The sequence below is a fragment of the Canis lupus genome, chromosome 11, assembly GCF_048164855.1.
Source record: "Canis lupus baileyi chromosome 11, mCanLup2.hap1, whole genome shotgun sequence".
NCBI lineage: Eukaryota > Metazoa > Chordata > Mammalia > Carnivora > Canidae > Canis > Canis lupus.
The window spans coordinates 3,678,415-3,700,113 of record NC_132848.1 but is presented as its reverse complement, the minus strand read 5'-3'; the positions used below and the strand labels follow the sequence as shown (position 1 = coordinate 3,700,113).

At 50.9% G+C, this 21,699-nt stretch overlaps 2 protein-coding genes across 6 annotated transcripts in view; one reads left to right on the top strand and one right to left on the bottom strand.

Annotated features, from left to right (window-relative positions):
* The window catches only part of KIF5A (kinesin family member 5A), a 29,745-nt gene extending 24,433 nt beyond the window's left edge, over positions 1-5,312 (bottom strand). The window contains exon 1 of one of the 3 annotated variants that reach the window (XM_072842878.1): positions 5,076-5,312. In XM_072842878.1, coding sequence (XP_072698979.1) covers positions 5,076-5,204 — 129 coding nt within the window. In that variant the 5' untranslated portion in view covers positions 5,205-5,312. The remainder of the gene's footprint in view (positions 1-5,075) is intronic. The other 2 variants (XM_072842877.1, XM_072842879.1) reach the window with 2 other exon arrangements.
* A 1,360-nt stretch (positions 5,313-6,672) lies between these two features.
* On the top strand, positions 6,673-21,679 carry DCTN2 (dynactin subunit 2). Of its 3 annotated transcripts, none has more exons than XM_072842972.1 (14): positions 7,962-8,169; positions 9,056-9,124; positions 17,266-17,362; positions 17,538-17,599; positions 17,934-18,032; positions 18,313-18,473; positions 18,655-18,805; positions 19,138-19,203; positions 19,407-19,445; positions 19,632-19,706; positions 19,788-19,859; positions 20,100-20,202; positions 20,319-20,410; positions 21,227-21,679. In XM_072842972.1, the coding sequence occupies exons 1-14, from the start codon at positions 8,134-8,136 to the stop codon at positions 21,311-21,313; spliced, it is 1,209 nt and encodes a 402-aa protein (XP_072699073.1). In that variant the 5' UTR covers positions 7,962-8,133; the 3' UTR covers positions 21,314-21,679. The 3 variants fall into 3 exon arrangements, with proteins under 3 accessions (XP_072699074.1, XP_072699073.1, XP_072699072.1); XM_072842971.1 differs by having other exon boundaries at positions 19,629-19,706; XM_072842973.1 differs by lacking the exons at positions 7,962-8,169; positions 9,056-9,124 and adding an exon at positions 6,673-6,720 and having other exon boundaries at positions 19,629-19,706.
* Positions 21,680-21,699: the final 20 nt, after the last annotated feature.

The following is a 21,699-nucleotide window of genomic DNA, read 5'->3' as shown; positions in this document are numbered from 1 at the left end:
ATCAGAGAGGGTCAAATGGTGGTGTTCTCGGTACTGTAAGGGTAAAAGACATCCAAGAACTAAAAATGGGTTCACTTAGTAAACTCATCAGCAGGGAAAGCCAGACACAGATTGTTATTTCAGGGGTCTGGAAAGGCCTATTAGCACTTCTCTACTCTTTGCTAGGCCCTTAAATTCCAAAGTTCATTACTTTATCTTAAGATTTTTATTTCTGTCACATTGTAAATTTCTTTTTAAAAATATTTTATTTAGGGCAGCCCAGGTGGCTCAGCGGTTTAGTACCGCCTTCAGCCCAGGGCGTGATCCTGGAGACCTGGGATCGAGTCCCACTTCGGGCTCCCTACGTGGAGCCTGCTTCTCCCTCTGCCTGTGTCTCTGTGTCTCTCTCTCTGTCTCTCACGAATAAATAAATAAAATATTTTTAAAATATATATTTTATTTAAATTCAATTCACCAACTTGAAAGAGTATAACACCCAGTGCTCATCTCATCATGTGCCCTCCTCAGTGCTCCTCACCATTTACTATATTGTAAATTTCTTTTTAATTTGCTATTGATTATACCCAAGATGAATTTGTCAGATCTTTTGAGAAGAATAACTAGACCAGTGGTTTTCTAACTTTTCTGCCTCTAGACTACTCACATGGGAAGCATCACCACTATTTATGTTTCTCGTGACACACAATTACTTTGAGTCGGACTGTAGTGTGTTGTGGCATATTTCTTACCAAAGTCTGGGGGGTTGTGTGTATAACTTGCAAAAACCACTTATTTTTTTAAAGCCATTTCTGAGGCCCCCTCTCAGGCCTCTGCCCTGACCACTCCACAGCTTGGATCACCATATAGACCAAGAGTTTTTTAAAGGCAGGGATTCCCTGTAAATTCCGATATCAAGCACAGTCTTTGGCCCATAGAATGTTCTTCATAAATATCTGCCAAAAACACAGATATTGATGGAGGAAGAGAGCAAGAAAATACTAGAGACTTAGATGTTTGGATGAAATAACCAGTAAGAAGGGGAAATGTTGGGGCACCTGGGTGGCTCAGTTAAGCATCTACCTTTGGCTCAGGTCATGATTCCAGGGTCCTGGGATGGAGCCCCACATCCAGCTCCACAGCAGGGAGCCTGCTTCTCCTTCTCCCTCTACTGCTCCCCCTGCTTGTGCACTCTCTCTCTCTCTCAAATAAAATCTTTTTAAAAGTGGGGGGGATGTTAAGTACTTCCCAGTGTGTCAAAGGCTAGCTCATGAGGAAACAGCATATATAAAAAAATAATAACACCGAATTCTTATCAGAAGTTTATTACATGCCTGTCATTGCACTAAGCACTTTATATGTATTATCTTGTTTAATGCTCACAGCAATCCTATAAGGCAGGTACAATTATTATTCCATTTTATAGGTGTGGAAACTGAGGTTCAAAGAGGTAAGGTAGCTTACCCACAGACACACAGCTGAGAAATGGTAGCACACGGGTCTTAAACCCAAGCAATCTGAATCTACCCACAGCGCTATAGTGATCCAAGAGCTCAAGTGCCTGAACAATGCATCAGATCCTTATCATGGCTTTTCCTTCCCCTTCCCCACACAACCCCCCTCCCCCGCATTTGGACATTTCTTCAAATGTTTCTGGACAGAACTGAAGCCCTTCATCACTCCCTTTTTCCGACTTCAACCCCATCTTAAGAAGTATGTGATTCTCTCACCCATCCTCCCCCAGGAAGTCCCCTCACCATGTCAACGTTGGAGACTGAAAGACTAGAAGACTGGTTTCATTAGAGACCCTCCACCTTTGAGGAGACCCCTGAGATCCACTCCCCCACCCACAGCAATCTAAGCACTCCTCACAATCTTCTCCAGAGAGCCCCCCTTCAGAGTCCTGCAGCCCAGGGCTCTGCTCTCCCTAAACCACCACCCCCTCCAAGCCTCCTGTTCATTTGTATCTCCCAGCACCTTTCAGCAGTTTTCCATTATATGAGCTGACTGTAGCTAATGGGAGGGCCTAAGATGAGGGGTCCCAGGATGTCCAACCTTTTTAACCCTCAGTAAAGCACTTGGTAGAGGCTGAACTTCTGAACACCAGGCCTGATTTCCATGGTGACACCCCTGGGGATGGTTGCCATGGTAATGCTGGAGAGACACTGGCCACGATGAACATTACCTCCCCTCTCCATTTCCCTTTATGAGACTCCCTCAAAGGGAGACCTGCTCCCCCTCTTCAGGTATCAAAGGAATCCTGGGCCACCCCAAACAATACTGACTCTAATTCAATGATCCTGCCAGGTCCCAATCTAGCTTTTCCAAATGAGGTATTTGATAGTCCTGAATTTTTGTCTGCTTAAGAACCCACTAACCCATTAGGAGACCTGAGGGAGAAAGAATATGGTGAACACTTGAATGAATGAGGGAGAGAGAATGTACGTGTCTTCCGTTACTGTCATCCCTCCCATGCCTGGTAGGGAGGCAGCAGCCCAGACAGCAGACACCAGGACACTCTGCCCACCAAGACCAAGGCAAAAAGACACTTAAACGGGTCCAGTAAAAAAGTCACACTGGATTCTGAGTGACATAAAGAGCAAAACAAGGTACACAGCACACAGACAGTGACCCAGACACCCTTTTAGTATGACTCAGGCCATTAACTTTGGCTAAGCCCCATCCCCCAGATTCCTGGGAGAAGTCAGGAGAGTGGGGGTGGAATAAGGCTGAAAGAGCTGTCTTTCCAGCTTATTCTCCTACCCTTTATGAAGCAGAAAAAGCCCACGAACATTTGAGACTCTGAAGCCCTGAGCTAGCCGCAGTGCTGCAGAGGCAGAGAGGAGAGCCACTGGAGAAAAGAGCAGGGGCTGGGTTTGGAGAGACTATTGTCTCCCTTTTCACTCTTCCCTCACCTTCCTGGAACAGCTTCCTCCATTAATTCCTCAGACGCTGAGCCCCAAAGGGAGCTAGAGGAGGAAAGAGGAGAGGGGGGTACGAGATTTCCTTTCCTCATTGGGACCCTCAAGGGTTGCCTTAAAATTCCTTCTCCTATAGCCTTCCTCCTCCCAAATGAACAATGAATAGGCTCTGAACGCACGAGCTCCAAGGACACTGTGTGAGACAAAATGGCCCCCCATAAGCATCTACCTCAGCTGGAGAGATTGACAGGAAGGGCTGGGGCAAATGAAGATACACAGTGAGACAAAGGTGCGGCCCTGCAAATATCAGGCAAAACAGGCAAGGAAGGAGCAGCTGTGGAACTAACATAGAATATGAATTGGCAGGGGGCCCTGGGCCTTTCTTCAATCTCTCCCCCTCTCCACCTTCTACGGTTGTCTTTCCCGTTTGGCGAATTGGACAGATCAATACCACCACTCCTTCTCCCAACATCACCCCCATGCCACGGGCCCACCACACCAGGATGGCCCGAGAACCTAAAGGAGTTGGGTCAGACTTACCTGAAAGAACTAAACCAAGGAAGCTAGACTGCAACGTAGAAGCCTTTTGTGGATGTGCTCTCCTGTGACCACCGTGTTTCTCAGCCTCCCTGTCTCAGGGGAACCTCAAGCTCCAACTCTCACAGCTAATGTCTGCTATCCAGACTACTTGGAAAGAAGCCCCCAGAACTGATTGTTTTAGCCTGGCCAGACTGACCAGACTGGAAGGCCTAAGGTCCTTGAGGCAAAGACAGTGGCCCTCTTTATGTGGTGAACACACACATATGTAAGCACACATGCAAGGCAGAAGCACCCATTTGAGTTCAGTGGGTGACAGCTCAGCATGGTGACAGACTGGAGCCCCTGGGGATGGGACACGTAAGCAGGCTCTTCCTAAGGCATGTTTACTCAAAGTCCCATTCTCACTGATTCAGAGGGCCCACGCTCCCTCCCCATCTTTCCTTCATTCCCTTCGTAAGCATGCCTTGTGCCAAGCACCGTGGACCAAAGATATATAAACAGTGCTCCTGACCTTGAGGACAGCCGTCCTATGTGCCTCTCCTTTCTCAAATTGGCTACAGTCTCCTGGCACAGCACCCTGCAAGCCCTACAGGACTCGACCTCAGATCCTTTCACCCCATAGCGTAACAATCCCTACCAACCTGGGAAAGGAGGGGTAAGGAACTTTCTAGGAATTCCTTTTGGGCCATCGCAGATAAAGGTCGAGAAGAGAAATCTGCGGAGGCAGTGCGATATAGAGGAAAAGCCAGGAGCTTTGGAGTTATAGGTTTAGGTTCAGATCCATGAATTAATAGGGTGACCTTGAGAAAGTCATTCAACTTCTTTGGGCCTCAATTTCCTCATCTGTAAAATGGAAATATTAATACCTCCTTCAGAGCGCTGTTTTGGGGGACAAATAATACATGCGGAGTAAGAAAACCACAGTAACTATTAGTTCTCCTGCTTAATAAGATCTCCTCCAAGGGCAGAGCTGGCATGATGAGGTAGACAGCCTGCTACTTTTTACTGGATCATCAAGAGAAAGGATGAATAAGCAAGTACTATTAAGACCTCGGGATTCGGTTATTTTTATTTGTTAGGGGGAACTGGGGTGTCTGAAATCCTCCTCCTACTGTACCTGGAGGAGGAAAAGGCAGACATTTCCTTAGGACCCCAAAGCCCCCTTCCCTGACTGGGTGTGGCATCGAGGTATTCCTTTCTCGGCAAACCCATCAGCCCTGCGCCCTCCGCCCTCCGCCCCAGTCTAGGCTGCACCTCCTTCAGGGGCTCACGCAGGCCTGGTCCTGGAGCCCGATCTCGTTTGGACCCCCTCCCGCCCAGACCCCGACTGCCCACCTCCCCTGCAGCCCGTCCCCTGGCCTCCCCCTCCCTTCCCGGGAGGTGGGGGTAGAGATCTGAGCCAATAACAAAGGGCAGATGCGCTTCCCTCGGGGAGACGGAGAACAGGAGAAAAACACGGGCCTGGCCCCGCGGCAAGGGGGTGCGCGGCCCGGGGCGTCGGGCCCCCGCGGCGAGGAAGGGGCCCCCGCCCGCTCTGCGGAGACGCGGCCGCGCCGGGCCGGCCACACCCAGCGCCCGCGGCAGGGGCGAGGGGGGCCGGGCGCGGCGGGGCCGTCGCCCTCCCGGGCCGACACTCACCCCGATAACGACGCTGTCGTCCCCCTGGAAGATGGGGATGAACTTGTCTCCCCGCAGGATCTCGGCCTGGTTCAGGGGCCGGAACCGGCAGAGCACCTTGATGCTGCACTCGTTGTTGGTCTCCGCCATGGTGGGGCCGGCGGCGGGCTGGGCGCTTCGGGCGGCAGGGGCGGCGCCGGGGGGCTCAGCGGAGGCCGAGGCGGAGGGCGGGTGCTCGCCGTCCGGGGCCGGGAGGCAGGCGGGGCGCCCGGGCGAGGGCTGGAGAGCGGGGCCGGCGCGCGGGCTGGTCCTGCGGCGCGGGGCGCGGGCGACCTGGGCGTCTGCTGCCGGGCGCTCTGCCTCCCGCCTCCCGCCTCTCCGCCCCCCGCCCCCCGCCCGCCTCTCCGCCCCTCGCGCTGCGGCGCCGCGCTGCGGGCCTGGGCGGGGCTTCCTGCGCGGGGCCCCGGCTCGCCGCGCGCCCCGGGCCCCGCCCTCAGCCCCCCGCGCGCCCCGGGCGCCGCCTTCAGCCCCGCGGCCGGCCCGGCCCTCCCTCGGGGCGCCCCTGGGAGCGGAGGGGGCAGCGGTGGGCCCGGCGCCGGCGTCGGGAAGGGAGTCCACGGCGCTCCCACCCCTTTTATTCCGGGACGCGCCCCGCCCCGTCACCAGCCTCTCCGGATCGGGAGCACGCTTGGCCTTCCCGGTCCCCAGCCCCCTCACGCCGATTCCCAGCCCACTCAGCTGCCTGCACCCCCGTGGGGGCGGGCGGCCAGCTCCTAGTTTTCAGACAGGAGTGTCGGGGCAGGGGCTCTCCCCCTCCCCTGCTCCGTCCGCAGGTGCGCTCTGTTCCCAGAACACGCAGCAGGTCCCCCCTGTGAAGGAAGACACCCCCCCCCCCCCCCGACTGTGGGCTACCAGAGTTCAGAAACACCTGAAATTCTCGTTCCTGCCTCAGAGGTTGGGGCTGGGCTGCAGGTGGGCAGGAGAAGCTTTTGCAGGAGAAAGGAGGTAGCGAACAGTGAAGGAGGGGGAATGGTGCGGATGCGGAAGGCTGCGGGCTCCCTGAGACAGAACCGACAGGGCAGACATCTGCATTCAGGTTTCAGACAGGTTTCCACGCCTATGTGAGTGTGTTTCCTGTGCAGGTTACCACTGGACAGGGTCCCAACACCCCGGCCCCTTTCTCAGGGCTTGCTTTGTTTCTCCCCCTTACCTAGTTAAAAAAAAAAAAAAAAAAGCCAAGCCTTAGAGAGTCTTTGTCCTTCTTCCCCTCCCCTCGGGTCAGACTCCTGCTGCAGCCCCTGGGCAGAACCACCTAGAAGCTGGCCAAATTGATTTTTGCTCCACGTCACAGGCCTCTGCTGGCCAACAGAGAGTTGGACTGCAAGAGTTGAGGCTCCAGGCCAAGGGAAGGAGTGTGGTGATGGGAGAAGGGAGGAGGGGATGGAGGTTCTCCCTAGCAACTGTCTAAGGTCACTTGGACACTGTGAGGCAAGAGTGAGAGGATGGTGACCTGGTCAGACAAGAGCTAACCGCTCAGAACTCAGCTGAGGGCTTCCCCACATCAGGCCTATACCTCTCACCCACCTTGAGTCTTATGGAAATTGAAGGAAATGGGTCCAGCGCAAGAAACTGGATGACAAGCCAGGAGGACTACGTAGAAACAGAGGTAGAGGTCTGGGGAGCAGCCAGGAGAGTATGCATAGAATGACAATGAGTTCCAAACTCAGGAACACAAGCATCTCTCCAGTCACTTGGTCTGGCACTATTTCTAAGTGTTGCAGCATCCTGCAAGCTCAGGAAACATTCTGGAAAACATCCCAAACTCAGGCCCCCAGGGACTCTAGGGTGGTAGCCTTAATGGACTTTCAAAAAACAAAACAAAACAAAACAAAAAATGCTTATCTAGAAAAAAAGGGGGGAAAAAAAACTTGTCTAGGGAGGGTCGGGGACAAAAACTTTACTGGGTACGCCCCCCCCCAAGAAAACCCACCCACACACAATGCAGTAGGTTTTTCACAAACTAGACTTACAAAGTGTCAAAGGACTTTCTTGAGAGTATGTTCTTCCTACTTTTCTAGTAAGAAATGATGGTTAAACAATAGCCTTTCTTTTTCTAATGCAGTTAGTTGGCAAAATTAAAAGGTAGCAATGCTATGTCCATCCTCAAAAAGGTTTGCTGTTGTTTTAATTTTATCGAACTGTGAAATTCAGAAGTTTGAAAACTATTAGTGAAGTGCATAAGAGCACAGGGGGTGTTCAGACAGACATACAGCCACCACTTGACTATTTTCTGAGCTTGAAATAAGACTGCCAGGTTTGAAAAACTAAAACAGAATGCCCCGTTAAATTTGAATTTCAGATGAAAAAAAACTAATAGTGTATGTGTGTTAGTTTGTCCCAAATATGGTATGAGGCATACTTACACTAAAGAAAACTAGTAGTTGTTTATTTGAAATTCAAATTTAATTAGGTGCCCTGTATTTTATCTGATAGCTCCAACTCGAGAAGATTACTTATCCTTTAAATTCCTAACATGACTAAGCTTTTACTAAATTTTACTTGCTATTACTGTTTTTGAAGCCCTGTCTGTGCCACGGCATAACAGGATGCGTTATTTTTATCGAGTCATTTAATCTTTGGAAACCCAAATGTATTCAACTGAAAAACAGGAATTATAAAATGTGTTTCAGAGACTTGATGTAAAAAGAAAAGAAAAGAAGTTGTGTGAAATAACTCCCCAAGGTGCGTTATTGCCGTTCTCCGTCCAAGCGGGGAATGGGCCAAGACTACAAATCCCACAATCCTAGGCGGCGTCCCCCGCCATTACCTCACTCCCTGGCCGCGTTCTCGCCAATCCCGGCCTCTCTAGGGGTGTGGTAGCGGGCTGTTCTCGCGACTTTTGCCTTCCCCGTCTCTCTCCTGTGCGACTCCTGTCGCGAGACTTCCTGCTCCTCCGCCTCCTCCGCCGCTCCCTTTGCCGCCGCCTTAGCCCGGGACTCGGACCCAGCCTCTCCCCTACCCGAACACCGGCCCCGGCTCCACCGAGGCCCCGGTCCCCCAACCCCGCCTCGCCGCCGCCATGGCGGACCCCAAATACGCCGACCTTCCCGGCATTGTGAGTACAGGGCCAGCCCCGGCTCCCCAGGGCCGCACCCCGACCTCCGAGGACCCCCGTCAGGCGCTGCCCCGTGACCCCCCGGCCTGCAGCCCGGCCTGGCCCCGGGCCGCCGCCGGCTCCCCGACGGCCCCCAGCACCGTCCGGACTCTTCCCTCCCGACCTGGCCGGTCGCGGAGTGGCTTACCAGGCCCCTTTCCCGGCCCTCGCCGATTTCTCCGCCCAGAAACCGTCTCGGGGCGCTTACCACTTGCGCCCGAGTGTTACTGCCGTGCGTGTCAGCACCGCCCGTGTCTCCCCAGATCTCCCCCACCCCCACCCGAACACACGTACCAGGCCACTTGGTGTGGCCTCCACGCTGCCGAAGAGGAGGTGACCGCGGCAGCAGCCTTCTTGTGCCCGATAGAGAACTCTGCCCCCATCACCCCCCGCCCCGCCCGCACCTGCCGGCCTGTTACCCTCCTTTTGGGCTGCCCTGCCTGCATTCTCAAGGGTGGGGGTTGGGCCACAGGACCTTGAGGGCTAAGGTCCTGAGTCACTCTCCACCTGTGTGCCAGGGTAGTGGGATACGGGCCTAAGGCAAAGACAGCCCTCTTCTACCTCGGACGTAATAGTTGCCAAGGGTCCGCCCCCAGTCAGATTCAGGGTAACATCTTTGTCATCACTGACACTCACCACTTATCATGAGGTCCCAGTTGTGCCTCCTGTCATCCCCAGCCTTTAAGACATGGGAACTGGCATAGGGTTCACTGGGCAGGGGGAAGACAAGGGACCGAATCCTGGCCGCACAGCCTGCCTTCTCTGTTAGCCTGCTCAGATGGAGTGGGTCAGGGGTATTGGTGGATGCGGGGTAGTGAGGTAGGGTGGTCACTGCTTCTGTCTGCAGGCCAGGAACGAGCCAGATGTTTATGAAACCAGCGACCTACCTGAAGATGATCAAGCAGAGTTTGATGCGGTAAGGCTATGTGCTGCTTCAGGACTCTTACGGACCCTGACCTCTGTCCCCCAGGCAGACCCTTTTCCCTTTCCTGGCGAGCCACAGCAATAAGCGGGTATGCCAACCCAGCCTGGGATGTATGTAGATTGCAGGCTTACAGCCACCAGTGAACAATGCCAGGAAGGAGGGAATTACAATTAACAAGACCTGATTCTTGGGTCTTTTTAAATAAAGTCGAAATATCTCAAAACAGTTTAGTTGGGGCTAGTGATTTAGGCAGGCCCCCGGGTCCTAGGCTACGGTAATGAATCGTGAAGCCTGAACACTTGGAAACTACTTGAGGTTAGGAACTAGACCTTTGATTTCATAAACTGTTTCACTCGAGACATGTTCATTAGTATCCTACCAGGAGCTAGATTTTGAAGTAAAGAGGAATGCTTTTTTACATGAATAGCCAATATCTGTCAAGCCAAGAGTGAGAAAGTGATGTGGAGATTTTAGAAAGATGAGGGATCTAGTCAGAGTAAAACAAATGTGAGGGAAAACATAAATATTTCCTAGGAGCAAAGGAGATTCCTTAGCACTTTCAGATACAAGAAGAACTCTAAGGAAGAAATTCACTGGGAACTCATTTTAAACCATGAGGGGAGCCGCTTTAGCACTGTTTATTGAATATGTTCGTTCTGTGTTGGTTTTTGTGCAATGCAGAGGAGGAAATGTCCCTGCCTTCCAGGATGCCCCAGGCTCATGGGGGAGTTAGGATACATGCAGGATATGTGGAATAAACAAAATGGAGTGAATGGAAATCAGTATAGTAAACATTTGTTTGTAAGTGCCAAGGGGAACAAAGTTCCATTAGCATTTTTTTTTACAAGATGTGTTTTAGGCTTCTATTCCAAAGAGAGCTGGGCTAAGGTCACATTGATGAAGCAGGCTCCGTCTGTGTGTCTGTAAGTCCTGTGGCTATGTCTGTGGGGCTGGTTAGTCCTGAAGAATGCTGGCTGCTGGCTCATAATGTATGGCTTGGCGTACTCACTTATTCCTTATTTGATTTTCCCCATGTGGAAGTGCTTCCTACTTTGTGGGAACACCTTCCCTGTCTCCTCAGTGATGTGTTCCTTGTGGCTTCTGTACTTGCTGGCATGTCAATCTGTCCCCCAAGCTTGAGTATCTGGAGATAATGCAGATGTTGTCATTGCTCAAGGACCTGGGTGTACACCTATCACTCCAAGATGTATGTTACTAGGAAGCTGCCTTAACTTCACAGAACAAGAGTATATAAGCTCAGTCCTCTGACCCATTTCAGAGACTGTTCAACTCTGGCCTAGGCTTCTGCCTATAAAGTATCAAGCCTTCATGGTGAGATAATAAATGTAAGTTTTTCCATTTGTCACTGGCTGTGATACAAACGGGCAGCATGACAACAATCCCCATTCCAAAACAAAAAATACATTGTAGTTTTCCTTTTGAAAATATAGGGATATTTTTTAATAAGAAGATGACAGGCATGGAAGCACCTGAATGTGCAACCCTGATTGGCTGTTTCTCCCCACTGAGCCTGAGCAGCCTATTTCAGTAGTATCTAGTGGGGTAACTGATAGGCAGGGGTACCGGAAGTGTTCATTTCATATGCAGCATATTACCCAGGATGACGGCATAGGAGTGCATAGGAGCTGGGCGGTAAATACAAGAAGGGTCGAGTTGCCTCCATCACCTAAGGCTCAGCTAAATGACTCTTTTTCTCTAGGCAGGAGTGAGTAAGGTGAGGGGACCTTCAGCGTCTTCAGGAAGGGGTGGGGTGCTGAGATGTTTACTGATGTCAGCTAATGTCTCTGGCCTCTGGATGTCCCTGTGGGCCTTAAAAGGGCAGCCTTCGGGAAGTCAGCTGAGTAATGGTTCTGTTACTGCTCTTAATATTGATGTAAATGTTCAGCTTGAAGGGAAGTGGGTTGTACTTAGTCCAGAAACCTCATGCCTGTAAGGCCTGGATTCTCACTAGCAGCCAGTCTCTCGCCTGACTTCCCCAGACCTAGCACAGATGACAATGTACATCATCAGTATTGTGGCTGAACCGTGAGGTTTTCAGTCACCTTCTGACTGGCAACAGAATGTTCTGCCTTAGTTTCCAGCTTATTTTTAACTTTATTAGTTTTTAAAATAGATAATATATGCACATAGAGCAAAAGTCTCTTCCTACCCCTGCCTGCCACCACTCAGCTCCCTTCCTTGGAGAGAACCAATAGGACTAGCTTCTTCTGGTCTCCAGAGTTTTATTTAAAAGAATAATCAAAGAGTGTTGACCCTCACTGTCTTTTAACCTTCCTCTGATTGCTCCACTGTGGAAAAAATTGAGCTGCTGAAGGAAATAATGTCCTCTAATATCCCTTAAAGATTATAATTGGTAGTTTAAACATAAAAGTATTGCAATTCCCATAGTGGAGAGGATGGGGGAGGAAAATAATATAAAAGGTTTTAGTTTTGTTAAAGATGATCCTGATTTTCCTACTATTCCTTGAAAATAATTTTAGCAGGAAGTAAAGTGTTCTAAAATGAACGGGCCAGACAACTGCATAGGCTGACCCTTTCTTCTTCAATGTAGGAGAATCTCCCCTCTGCATTTCAGACACTCCTAGGTTGATTTGGGTGATGGGCTTGTTTGGGGACTTCTCTCAAAATGTCTCCAGGAAAGCTAATACCCAACGGGGATTTCCTCCCTCCTGGGCCCACAGTCTACTTTGGGTCTATGAGGCATTCTGCTCCTGGCTTTGAACTGCTGGAGCAAGGAGAGTAAATTTAGAAAAACAACAACAACAATAACAAAACTCACTAGAAACAAAATATAGTTAGTTTCTCCCTTTATGCCTTATCCATCTCAAATGCCATGTGAAAGGGGGAAAATGACCTAGCCACAGTGACCTATTTTGATGGGGCCCTGGCAGAGGCTGTTCTCCAAAGGGTAGGTACTGCTGGACACTCCACCAGCCTGAGAACATATCGTTTCTCCTCTTTATAGTTTGAGGTATCATAGAGTTTGCTTGATTGTGTTCATTGACTGTTGGCGCTCTTGAACTTACCTGAGTTTTTCCTAATGCTTCCCCCATCCTCCCTCCTCACCACCTTGCCTGGACACTAGTTTGCACAAGTAAGACCATTCGATGCTTCTTCTCTGCATGTTTTTTTTTTCATCTGCCATCTCGCATGCAATGCTCTGCCACTGTACTATTGTTGTAGCTAATCATTTTTAAATTCTATCGAGTCCCTAGCTGGGTCCCTAAGGGGCCTGCTGGCCTTGTGTTTAAAAATCATTGATCAAGGTTTAGAAGTACAGCTATGATCCACGAATCATTGTCTTTCCCTTATGAGGTCTGCAGAATAAAACTGTCCAATGGAGGATGGAACAGAAACACGGAGGCTAGGAATGCTAGGCCTAAATGAGGCATTTAGGGGCTGGGGTTCGAAGGGGTTGGCTTTCTCCTCCTCAGACTGAAATAGAGTTAAGAAATAACTCTTAGCCATTCTAGACAAGGATGGAGAATAAGGGGGACAGTCACAGTCCTAACTTCTTAGCTGTATGTAGATTATCCCTGGGGAAAACTCATTTTAACGTTCCCTGTGCTAAGCTTTTAGATAAAGGTAAATGGGATGGGGAAGGAGAGTCATATGTAATTTTAAGGTAATAACTTGTGTTATTTGTGCTTTCATGAGTCTCTCTGTTTCTGTACTCCTCCTTTAGAAATGAATGGATGGTCAGCATTATGTTGGTCCATCCTGGACAGTTTTATTCTACAGCACTCTCCCAACTTCCTTGTCATCATGGTTCTGAAGTCCCTTTGGCTGCAGTGTTGGCATAGAGCCTGAAAGGCTCAGAGAGCAGCGGTGGCCTCTTTCCCTGTCTGATCTAGAACCTCAGGTCTTGCCCTCTGAGGCACAGCCGTTTAGCCAAACAGCCCAGGGGCATCAGGGGGTCCATTAGTGAGAGGTACTGGGAGTTGTGTACCAGGTAAGCTTGGTACCTGAGATCAGGGCATTTAGAATTTTCTAATCAAGGTGATTGGATATACGGATTCCGTGGTGACTGTTAATACTCTAGGTTATAGGAATTATGCCTAAAAGCTCATCATCCCACAGTGCACCCATAGGACAGACCTGGAGGTGGTATATACACCTATTTACAAATTAATATACCATTTTTCCTTTTCTTTGATTTTCTGTCCTCCCCCATCCTGCTTGTTCCTTATGATTTGAACTGGAGCTTACAGCTCATTGTTCTTTCTCCTTGAGTTTCTCCCAAGCTGGTTTTAGCTTGGGTGGGGGGCAAGTATAAGAAAGGTAGTGTGTGAGTGCCTCCCCTTGTGTGTTTGCATGTGTGCACCTGTGAGCGCTTATACTCACTCTGCAGAGACATCCCAGTGTAGACCATAGGGCCTGGATCTGCCTTGACCCTGCATTGAAACAGGAGTCTTGGCTTAGCTGGACCCTGGCATCAGACGGGGGACGGAGAGGTTGAGGTTCAGGTGTATCTAGCTGAAATCTCTGGGGCAGGAAGCACTTGTCTTTGTCCCACCGTGCATTTTCATATATACATAACCATTTTCAACCCTCCACGATTTTTATGTGCCCCTCAGTAGAGCTCCTGGAGAGGCGGGCATACAGCTAGATTCCCCCTTCTGGCAGTTTTTTACTGATCTTGCCTAGAAGCGAGAGCCTTACTCTGTGGCTGTACTAAAAGAAGGCCTCTTTGAAATACTCTCACCTTTTCCCCTTGTCCACCCTCTAACCTCTGTGAATCTTGTGAACAGAGGGTGGAAGAAACATTTTCTGCACCTGGGCTGGTAGCTCTGAATCTTGGTACCCTATGTGCTAGCACATTGTGGCAGAGTTGCTCTGGTTTCCTCGGTGCCGCAGAGGGAGTTACCAAGTAGTCGAGATGGGTACAAACACACTGGACTATCCAAGGGCCTGAGACTTGCCCTGCCTCTCCTCTGGCTGTAGAGAGTGAGAATGGGTACCTGGAATTTCCTGAAACTCACCGTCTCCTGACGTATTCTGTTCTGCTTAACCTGAAGTCCTGTCGGACCACCCATGCAGTCACCTCATCGTGACCCATTCAACCATCCAAATGTCTGATTCTTCGAGACTAGAGGAGAGACAGCGAGATGTGAACCATGAAGCCCCCTGGAGAATTACGGGCCCTCAGTCAGCTCCATGTCCTTAGAGTCCCCACAGCCTCTGCTTCACTTTCTGCCTTGCCTCTTCCCAACTTTCCTGTTCCATGCCACTAGCTGCAGCATCTCGCCAGTTCTCAGATGGTCTTACGTTGCTTCTCACGGCAGAGCTTCATGACATTCTCACCACCAGAGAGGAAAGGGTCCCAAGCTCTTCTTTCTCTCGGGGTGTGTAGTGACTCTAGCTGAAATTTCTTGGCCCCCAAATTTTGCTAGGCTCCCATGGCCCCTATGGTGCAGTGTGTTTGAAGCTATCATATAGTGCATGTGACAATTTGCTAATAACAATTTTGTCTTTTTTTTCCCCTCCCTCGCCCCCATTTCCCCTCTCCCTTTCCTTTTAACTCTTTTGATTTTCTCACCTCTGGGGAAAACCACAAGGAGCTGGTAAGAAGCCTGACCTTTCATCTGCTTTTTAATGGGGTGTGCTGTGATGGGCAGTTGTTTCTCTGTCCTTTTGTCTCCACTAAATCTTTAATCCCTCTATCCAGCCCCACCCCCAGCTGACAGCCTTCTCCCATCCTACGAATCACTGTAATGACACTGCCCCCAGGCCATGCTCCCAGATCTCTGAGGCACTGGCAGAGTGGGTGCCATTGGAGGACTGAGTCCCTGGGGCCACATCCATGGAGAGGCTCTAAGGGGGGGATGCTGGCGTCGGGCAGCTCTCCTGACCCAGGATGTTGTCCTCGGTGGGAATAATGCGATGAAAGCACTGTTCATCCCCGTCACTGTCCAGGACCACTGCAGCCCACGTTCTGTGCATTGTCCCTTTTCTACTCAACCGACCCCTTCCCTATTTAGAAAAGTATGTAGGAAAGTAGGTTCTCATCAGCATAGTGCCCGGCTCATAATGAGGGCTTAACAGATGGCAGCCATGATTAATTTCCTTCCTTGGTCTGTAGACTACACTTCCCATTTGTTTTTTTAAGGGGATTTTTTAAAAATGGATTTCTGCTTCATTGGCCTTGACTGGGGCAATCACGGGGAGAGGAGTGGCATACTCTTGATTGTGAACTTAAGAGAAGGTGGTGGTCATCTCTCTTGATCGGGAGTCCTTCTCAGACAAACACTTTGTAGAGGCCAGAGACCACCTAGTTATCTGGCCTATGGGTGCTCTAGCCATCCATTTCGGGGAAGGTTAAAGAGATGATAATTTGGAGCTCAGTTGTCTCTTTGCCCTTGCATATGGGATATTGAGCCCTTTTGTCTTCCCTTAATCTTTAGCTCTTGCCTCTCTGCTCAGCACTTCCCTGAAGGAGAGGTAAAGACCAAAATTGATGTTTTCTCCTTATTTCCTCCCTTCCCTTATTTTTTTTAAGATTTTATTTATTTATTCATGAGAGACACGGAGAGAGGCAAAGACATAGGCAGAGGGAGAAGCAGGCTCCCTGCAGGGAACCCGATGCGGGACTCGATCCCAGGACCCTGGGATCACGACCTGAGCTGAAGGTAGACACTCAACCGCTGAGCCACCCAGCTGCCGCTCACACTGATTCTTTGTCTAATAGCAGACCAGAAATGAAGGATGGAGCTTCTGTCTGCTGCTCTTCATGGTGTCTCCACTGTCGTCCTTCACCTCCACCCCGGATACCCACACACAAGCCGAGACCGTCGGGTCCTGGCTGCACATTAGAATCAGCTGGGTAGCTTTTCAGCTGGCCTACCTACTATCTTGGCCCTACCACAGAACAATAATGAAATCAGAATCTACAGATGAGAGCCCAGTCCTTTTTCCCCCCCTTCCATCCCCTTTTCCCCCTCTTTTTTTTTACTTTAAATTTTATTTTTACACATTTCATAAGTGACATTGTGCAAGCAGGGTTGAGAACTGTTGTTCTAGTTGAAGGAAAGAAGACTCACTTTGCCTGCCTCCTGTAGAAGGTGGAGCGGTCATCCCCAAAAGAAAAGGACTCCTGGGTCTCCTTCCGCCTCCTTCAGTAATGTAGTGAGAGCTGTTGGACTGCTGATGAGGAAAGGAGACATGTAGTCCAAAGTGCCCAGTCTTGGTGTAGTTACTGGAATCTGAATAGCCAGTCAGTATCTAGTAAGGAGGGAACCTCTTTGCTTCCATTTCTCGAGTAAACTATCTTTATCACTTTCTTTCCCATGCTCCCTGCTAATGGAATAGCATCAATGCTTGAGACACCGCAGAGGGCTCGGGGAGAAGAGGCAGGTGCTACAGCATCTCTTCGAGAAGCTGCCAGGCTACTTCCATGTCAGGACTTGGGCGTGGCCCTCACCCATGGGTCTCCTTGGGAAGCATGTAGTGCTTATGCCTATTGCTTCTGAGATGTCCCTTAAAAAAATAATATAGTAATCTCTTGCCTCTTTTCTCTATACCCTGAACTCCCCAGCCTCATGGCATCCTGGACATAGGACTGCTGGTCAGGCCCTGTCTCAGACTTCCTTTTGTATCTCAGAGCCGGTGTCTTCCCTACAGCAGCATACTCACCCTCAGAGTTAGCAGTTGGACTGTCAGCCACCCTTCCTCTTTCCCCTCAGCAAGGATGGGAGGCCAGCTTCAAGTGTCCTTCCTCAGCAGCAAGGAACTTTACTTTTGGGAGGGGGAGGTTAAAAGAGGTCAGGTTGGTTTCTTGCCCTGAGTGCATGGTGTGTGCCAGATAACTGGGAGGGCCTCACTGGGTGGAGTGTGGGGAGGGGGAGGCTTATGTACAGAGTGGGCGGGGAGGTTATACTACCACTGTTCCTTGAATCAGGGTGTTAATATTTATACAACTGAGACTCCAAATTTACCAGGAAGCTTCCGTTTCCTAGGTTGAGCCTGGGTCAGCAGCTTGGAATGGAGCTGCCCTTCTCTTCCCTTGGGAACGTAGGACCCAGTGTCCTCTAGTGGTTTGGGGATTTTGTGGGGTCAGGGAAGTATAGGGTGAGAATGAATCTGCCCCTGGGCTGAACTACTTATTCCTGCAGGAGGAGCTGACGAGCACAAGTGTGGAACACATCATTGTCAATCCCAATGCTGCCTATGACAAGTTCAAAGACAAGAGAGTGGGGACAAAGGGACTTGGTGAGACTGGGCTGGAAACTGGCTGGGGGGAGGCCTATCCCCAGGGCATAGTGACTTTTTCTTTGGGGAAAGGGTCCTTCATGGAGATCTTTCGTGGTAGCCCTAATAGTCACCTGAGACCATGACTGCCCTGGGCCTAGATCAGGCCCTCAATTCCATCTTCTTTTCTTCGCAGATTTCTCAGATCGTATTGGAAAAACCAAGAGAACAGGATATGAATCTGGAGAATATGAGATGGTTTGTTGTGTGTGTGTGTGTGTGTGTGTGTTGGGAATGGTGCAGTGATCCTAGTTAGGAGGGGCATCAGGGGAACAGTCAGGCTTATGAGTTTCTCTCTTGATGGGGGTCCTAAGAAGCCCCGCAGGATACAATTGAGGATGCTTAGTCCCCCTCCTGTTTGCCCTGGAGAGTCTCCCGGCCTCCACCTACCTCCGGTTTTTCTATACCAGGGTGTTACGGGTTCTGAGTTGCATAGGATACCCTTACAGCTTAGGCTCAGGGTTTGGATAAATTCTTGAGGAGGCTCCCTGTACGAAGAGGTGGAACTTCACTGTGTGTGCTTGCTCTCTAGCTTGGAGAGGGTCTAGGAGTGAAGGAGACACCCCAGCAAAAGTACCAGCGACTACTGCATGAGGTCCAAGAGCTGACAACTGAAGTTGAGAAAATCAAGGTAACTATAAAATCCCTTCTCCCCATTCTGCTCTGACTTACATAGTGGAGGAGGACCTCACAGCAGGAGGACAAAGATTCCCAAAGCTTCTGGGTAAGGGAGCAGAGGTTCCTAGGTTTGGGATACATAAATCTACACTCGGTGCCATAGGTGGGTAAGAACCATCCAGTAACTTCCAGCCAGAGCCCTTCTTAAAGGTCTTGATCCTTTTTTTTTTTTTTTTTTTTTTGGTCTTGATTCATCCTTGCCACCCTTCATTGTCTACCTCTTTTCACACCAGACATCGGTGAAGGAGTCAGCCACTGAAGAGAAGCTGACCCCAGTGGTTTTGGCTAAGCAGCTGGCAGCCTTGAAGCAGCAGCTGGTTGCTTCCCACCTGGAGAAGCTGCTGGGACCAGATGCAGCTATCAACCTTACTGACCCTGATGGAGCTCTGGCTAAGTGGGTGCCCTACTTTGTTGGGAAATCATTGGTGACTGGGGCATAGGGAGACTCAGCCAGGTACTGGTTAAGGGGAGAGGTAGCCTAGCTGTTCCTCAATCTGAATGTGTGGCAGAAAGGAGAGTGGCTGGGCTGGCCCACATCCTTCAAGTGGGCCTTATTACTTGGTCTCCTGGCCCAGGCGCCTGCTGCTGCAGCTGGAAGCAACAAAAAACAGCAAAGGAACTGGTTCAGGGGGAAAGACCACCGGTGGGACTCCCGTAGATAGTAACCTTGTCACTTACGAACTACATTCTCGGCCTGAACAGGACAAGTTCTCTCAAGCTGCCAAAGTAAGTACGTGTCTAGGTTGGTTGGGGGGCTAGGGTGACGTGGCCCTGAAGACTTTCCTACCTCCCTCCAAGGGATCTGATCTGGGGAGAGGGTGCTGGAAATGCTTCTCATTCCTCTTGATGTCCATCTTCCAGGCTTCCCTCAGCCATCTACTTCCAGTTAAGACTTTAAGATTGTGACTAGGGATGAGTTCCAGAGAAAGCAGCCCCTTGGTAGAGTCGGAGAGGAGGGAAGGGAAGGGCAAGCAGACCAGCAGAGAAGAGCAGACTCTCAGTACCCACTGCAGCGACAGGGAAGCAGATGGCGAATCTCACTTCCTTCCTCGCCCTAGGTTGCAGAACTTGAGAAGCGCCTGACAGAGCTGGAAGCCACTGTACGCTGTGATCAGGACGCTCAGGTCAGGCACTCTCCTCTACTTAGTCTGACCCTGCTCCCTTATCCCTAACATCCGTAGATTCCACAGAACCCTGGGAAGAGTGGGAAGGGCTTCAGGTATCAGCAGCCCGTGGGTCGCCAGCTAGAACCAGAAAGGATGGGAGGAAAGCGTAATTGCGTGGAGGTAGAAGAACCACTGATTTCTTTCCTCCTCTCCCCCACCAGAATCCCCTTTCAGCAGGTCTACAGGGAGCCTGTCTTATGGTGAGTATAAGAGGAACCCGAGCGTTGGGTTGCAGGAGGGATACAGGGCTTGGGTTTGCGTGGAGAACTGGTTTTGGGTCCGTAGCTGCATGTTAGTTACCTCCTGGACTACTAGCGGGGCCTCTTCCTAGTGAAAAGCGAGCCTTTCCCCTTGGTGAAGCTTGTCCCCACCCCTTCCCCCAGGAGACTGTAGAACTGTTGCAAGCAAAGGTGAACGCCCTGGACCTCGCAGTTCTGGACCAAGTGGAGGCTCGGCTACAGGTATCGAATGGAGGGCAGACTGGATTACAGGTAGCTTTAAAGCCCTGGGTGCCCCGTCAGCCTTAAAATCTGTGTTTTCAGAGTGTCCTGGGCAAGGTGAACGAGATTGCCAAGCATAAAGCTTCTGTAGAGGATGCAGATACACAAAGCAAGGTCAGGAGGAGCCCTTTCCCCAATTTTCACACCCTCTCCCCCATCTTCACGCCCTCTCCCACTCCCTGAGTCATTCTGGACATCCTGCTGGAGCGGGAGAGCTTTGGCCCCAGTGCCGTCTTCATGAGCTCTCAGCAGCTGACACAGGACAGTGCTTCACATGTGCCCCCCCCCCCCGCCCCCGCGGTCAGTGTGCACATTGCTCGGCCGTCCCATCGGGCCCCGTCTGTGTCCCCCCAGGTGCACCAGCTCTATGAAACCATACAGCGCTGGAGCCCCATCGCCTCCACCCTGCCTGAGCTGGTGCAGAGACTTGTCACCATCAAGCAGCTGCATGAGCAAGGTGGGAGGCCAGCTGTCAGGGGAACCAAGAGGAACTGGAAAGTGGGCAGCTTTTGCTTCCTTCTGTCTTGGCTTGTATTCTAACCTCACCCATGCGGTTCTTGCCTCCTTTTGTAGCCATGCAGTTCGGTCAGCTCCTGACACACTTGGATACCACACAGCAGATGATTGCTAGCTCCCTCAAGGACAACACCGCCCTCCTGACCCAGGTGCGTGGCCCTCTATTGGTCTGCTGCCTCCCTTCTCAGTTCCCAGGTTTGTTTCGGTGGCAGGGGCCTGTTCCGAGTCTCCACTGTTCCAGCGGTCGTGCGATTTCTGACAACTTACTTCATCAGTGAACCTCTATCTTAGTACTGGGGAGCTACACCTGCCCCCGGGCTCGTATGGATTAGGTGAAATTCTGTGGGTGAATTTTTAGTTGAGTGAACTTGTTTTTCCTGACCGCCTCCCCGTCCCTGTGGAGTTTCAGCTTAGCTTTCCCCTCCTGGGTCCTTATCCAGACGTGCTTATGTCCAGAGCACAGCACGCTGGGAGGAATACAGACTGAATAGCGGGCCCCGGCCTTGTCGTGCCACTGCTCCTGACACATGCTTAACAGTGCCAGCCCCTGGCCCTCAGTTTCTCTTGGAGGCACGGTTTTCAGTGCTGGGGGCAGAGTTACAGTTCAAAGCCCGATACCACAGGACCATCAAGAATGAAAAAATATAGAGAGTATGTTGTACCGCCACAGCAGTCTTCTAAACTTCTGAGCCAGTAAAGCTCATATTTCAAGAAAATCTTACCTGCTTCTCGTTACGTGTCCTGGATCAGAGAATGGTTCTGGGTGAGCACGGCCTGCTGGCCAGACCCTAAGTTCCACCCGCCGCACCCGAGGGTAGCCTGAGAGCTGCTGCCATCGCCCACCCGCTCTGGGGCCCGCAAACAATGCCTCCGTTCCTTGTCTTCTCTAGGAGCATTTCTTCAGGTCCTCGCCCAAGTCAGTACCTGGGCCTGACCAGGAGTAACCCATCTCTGTCACCTTCTAGGTGCAGACAACCATGCGTGAGAACCTGTCCACAATTGAGGGGAATTTTGCCAACATTGATGAGCGGATGAAGCAGCTGGGAAAGTGAGCACCTTTAGGAGATGGAGAACAGGGGTAATCCCTGCCCCTTTGAACTCTGTTAACAGCTTACATAGGGCTCCCCCTTCATTATAACTCTCGCACCCCCATCCCATTTGACACTGGGGTCAAGGGGTTCTTCTTGCATGTGGGGTTTACACCCCTCCTCCGACGAATACAGAGTGGTAGCTGGGGGACTTTAGATGGTGGTCTCCCCTCAGGCCCTGGGGACGTGGGCCCAGCCACAGGGCAGCTCCTGTCCAGTACTGCTTTGCCTGGGGTGGGGAAGGACTGGGTCCTGTCCTCCAGCACAGCTCCTGTGGCTGGATGTACTACTGTACAACTGTTTCTGACCATTAAATGCTGTTGTACTCTGTGTGGCCCCTGCTGTGTTTC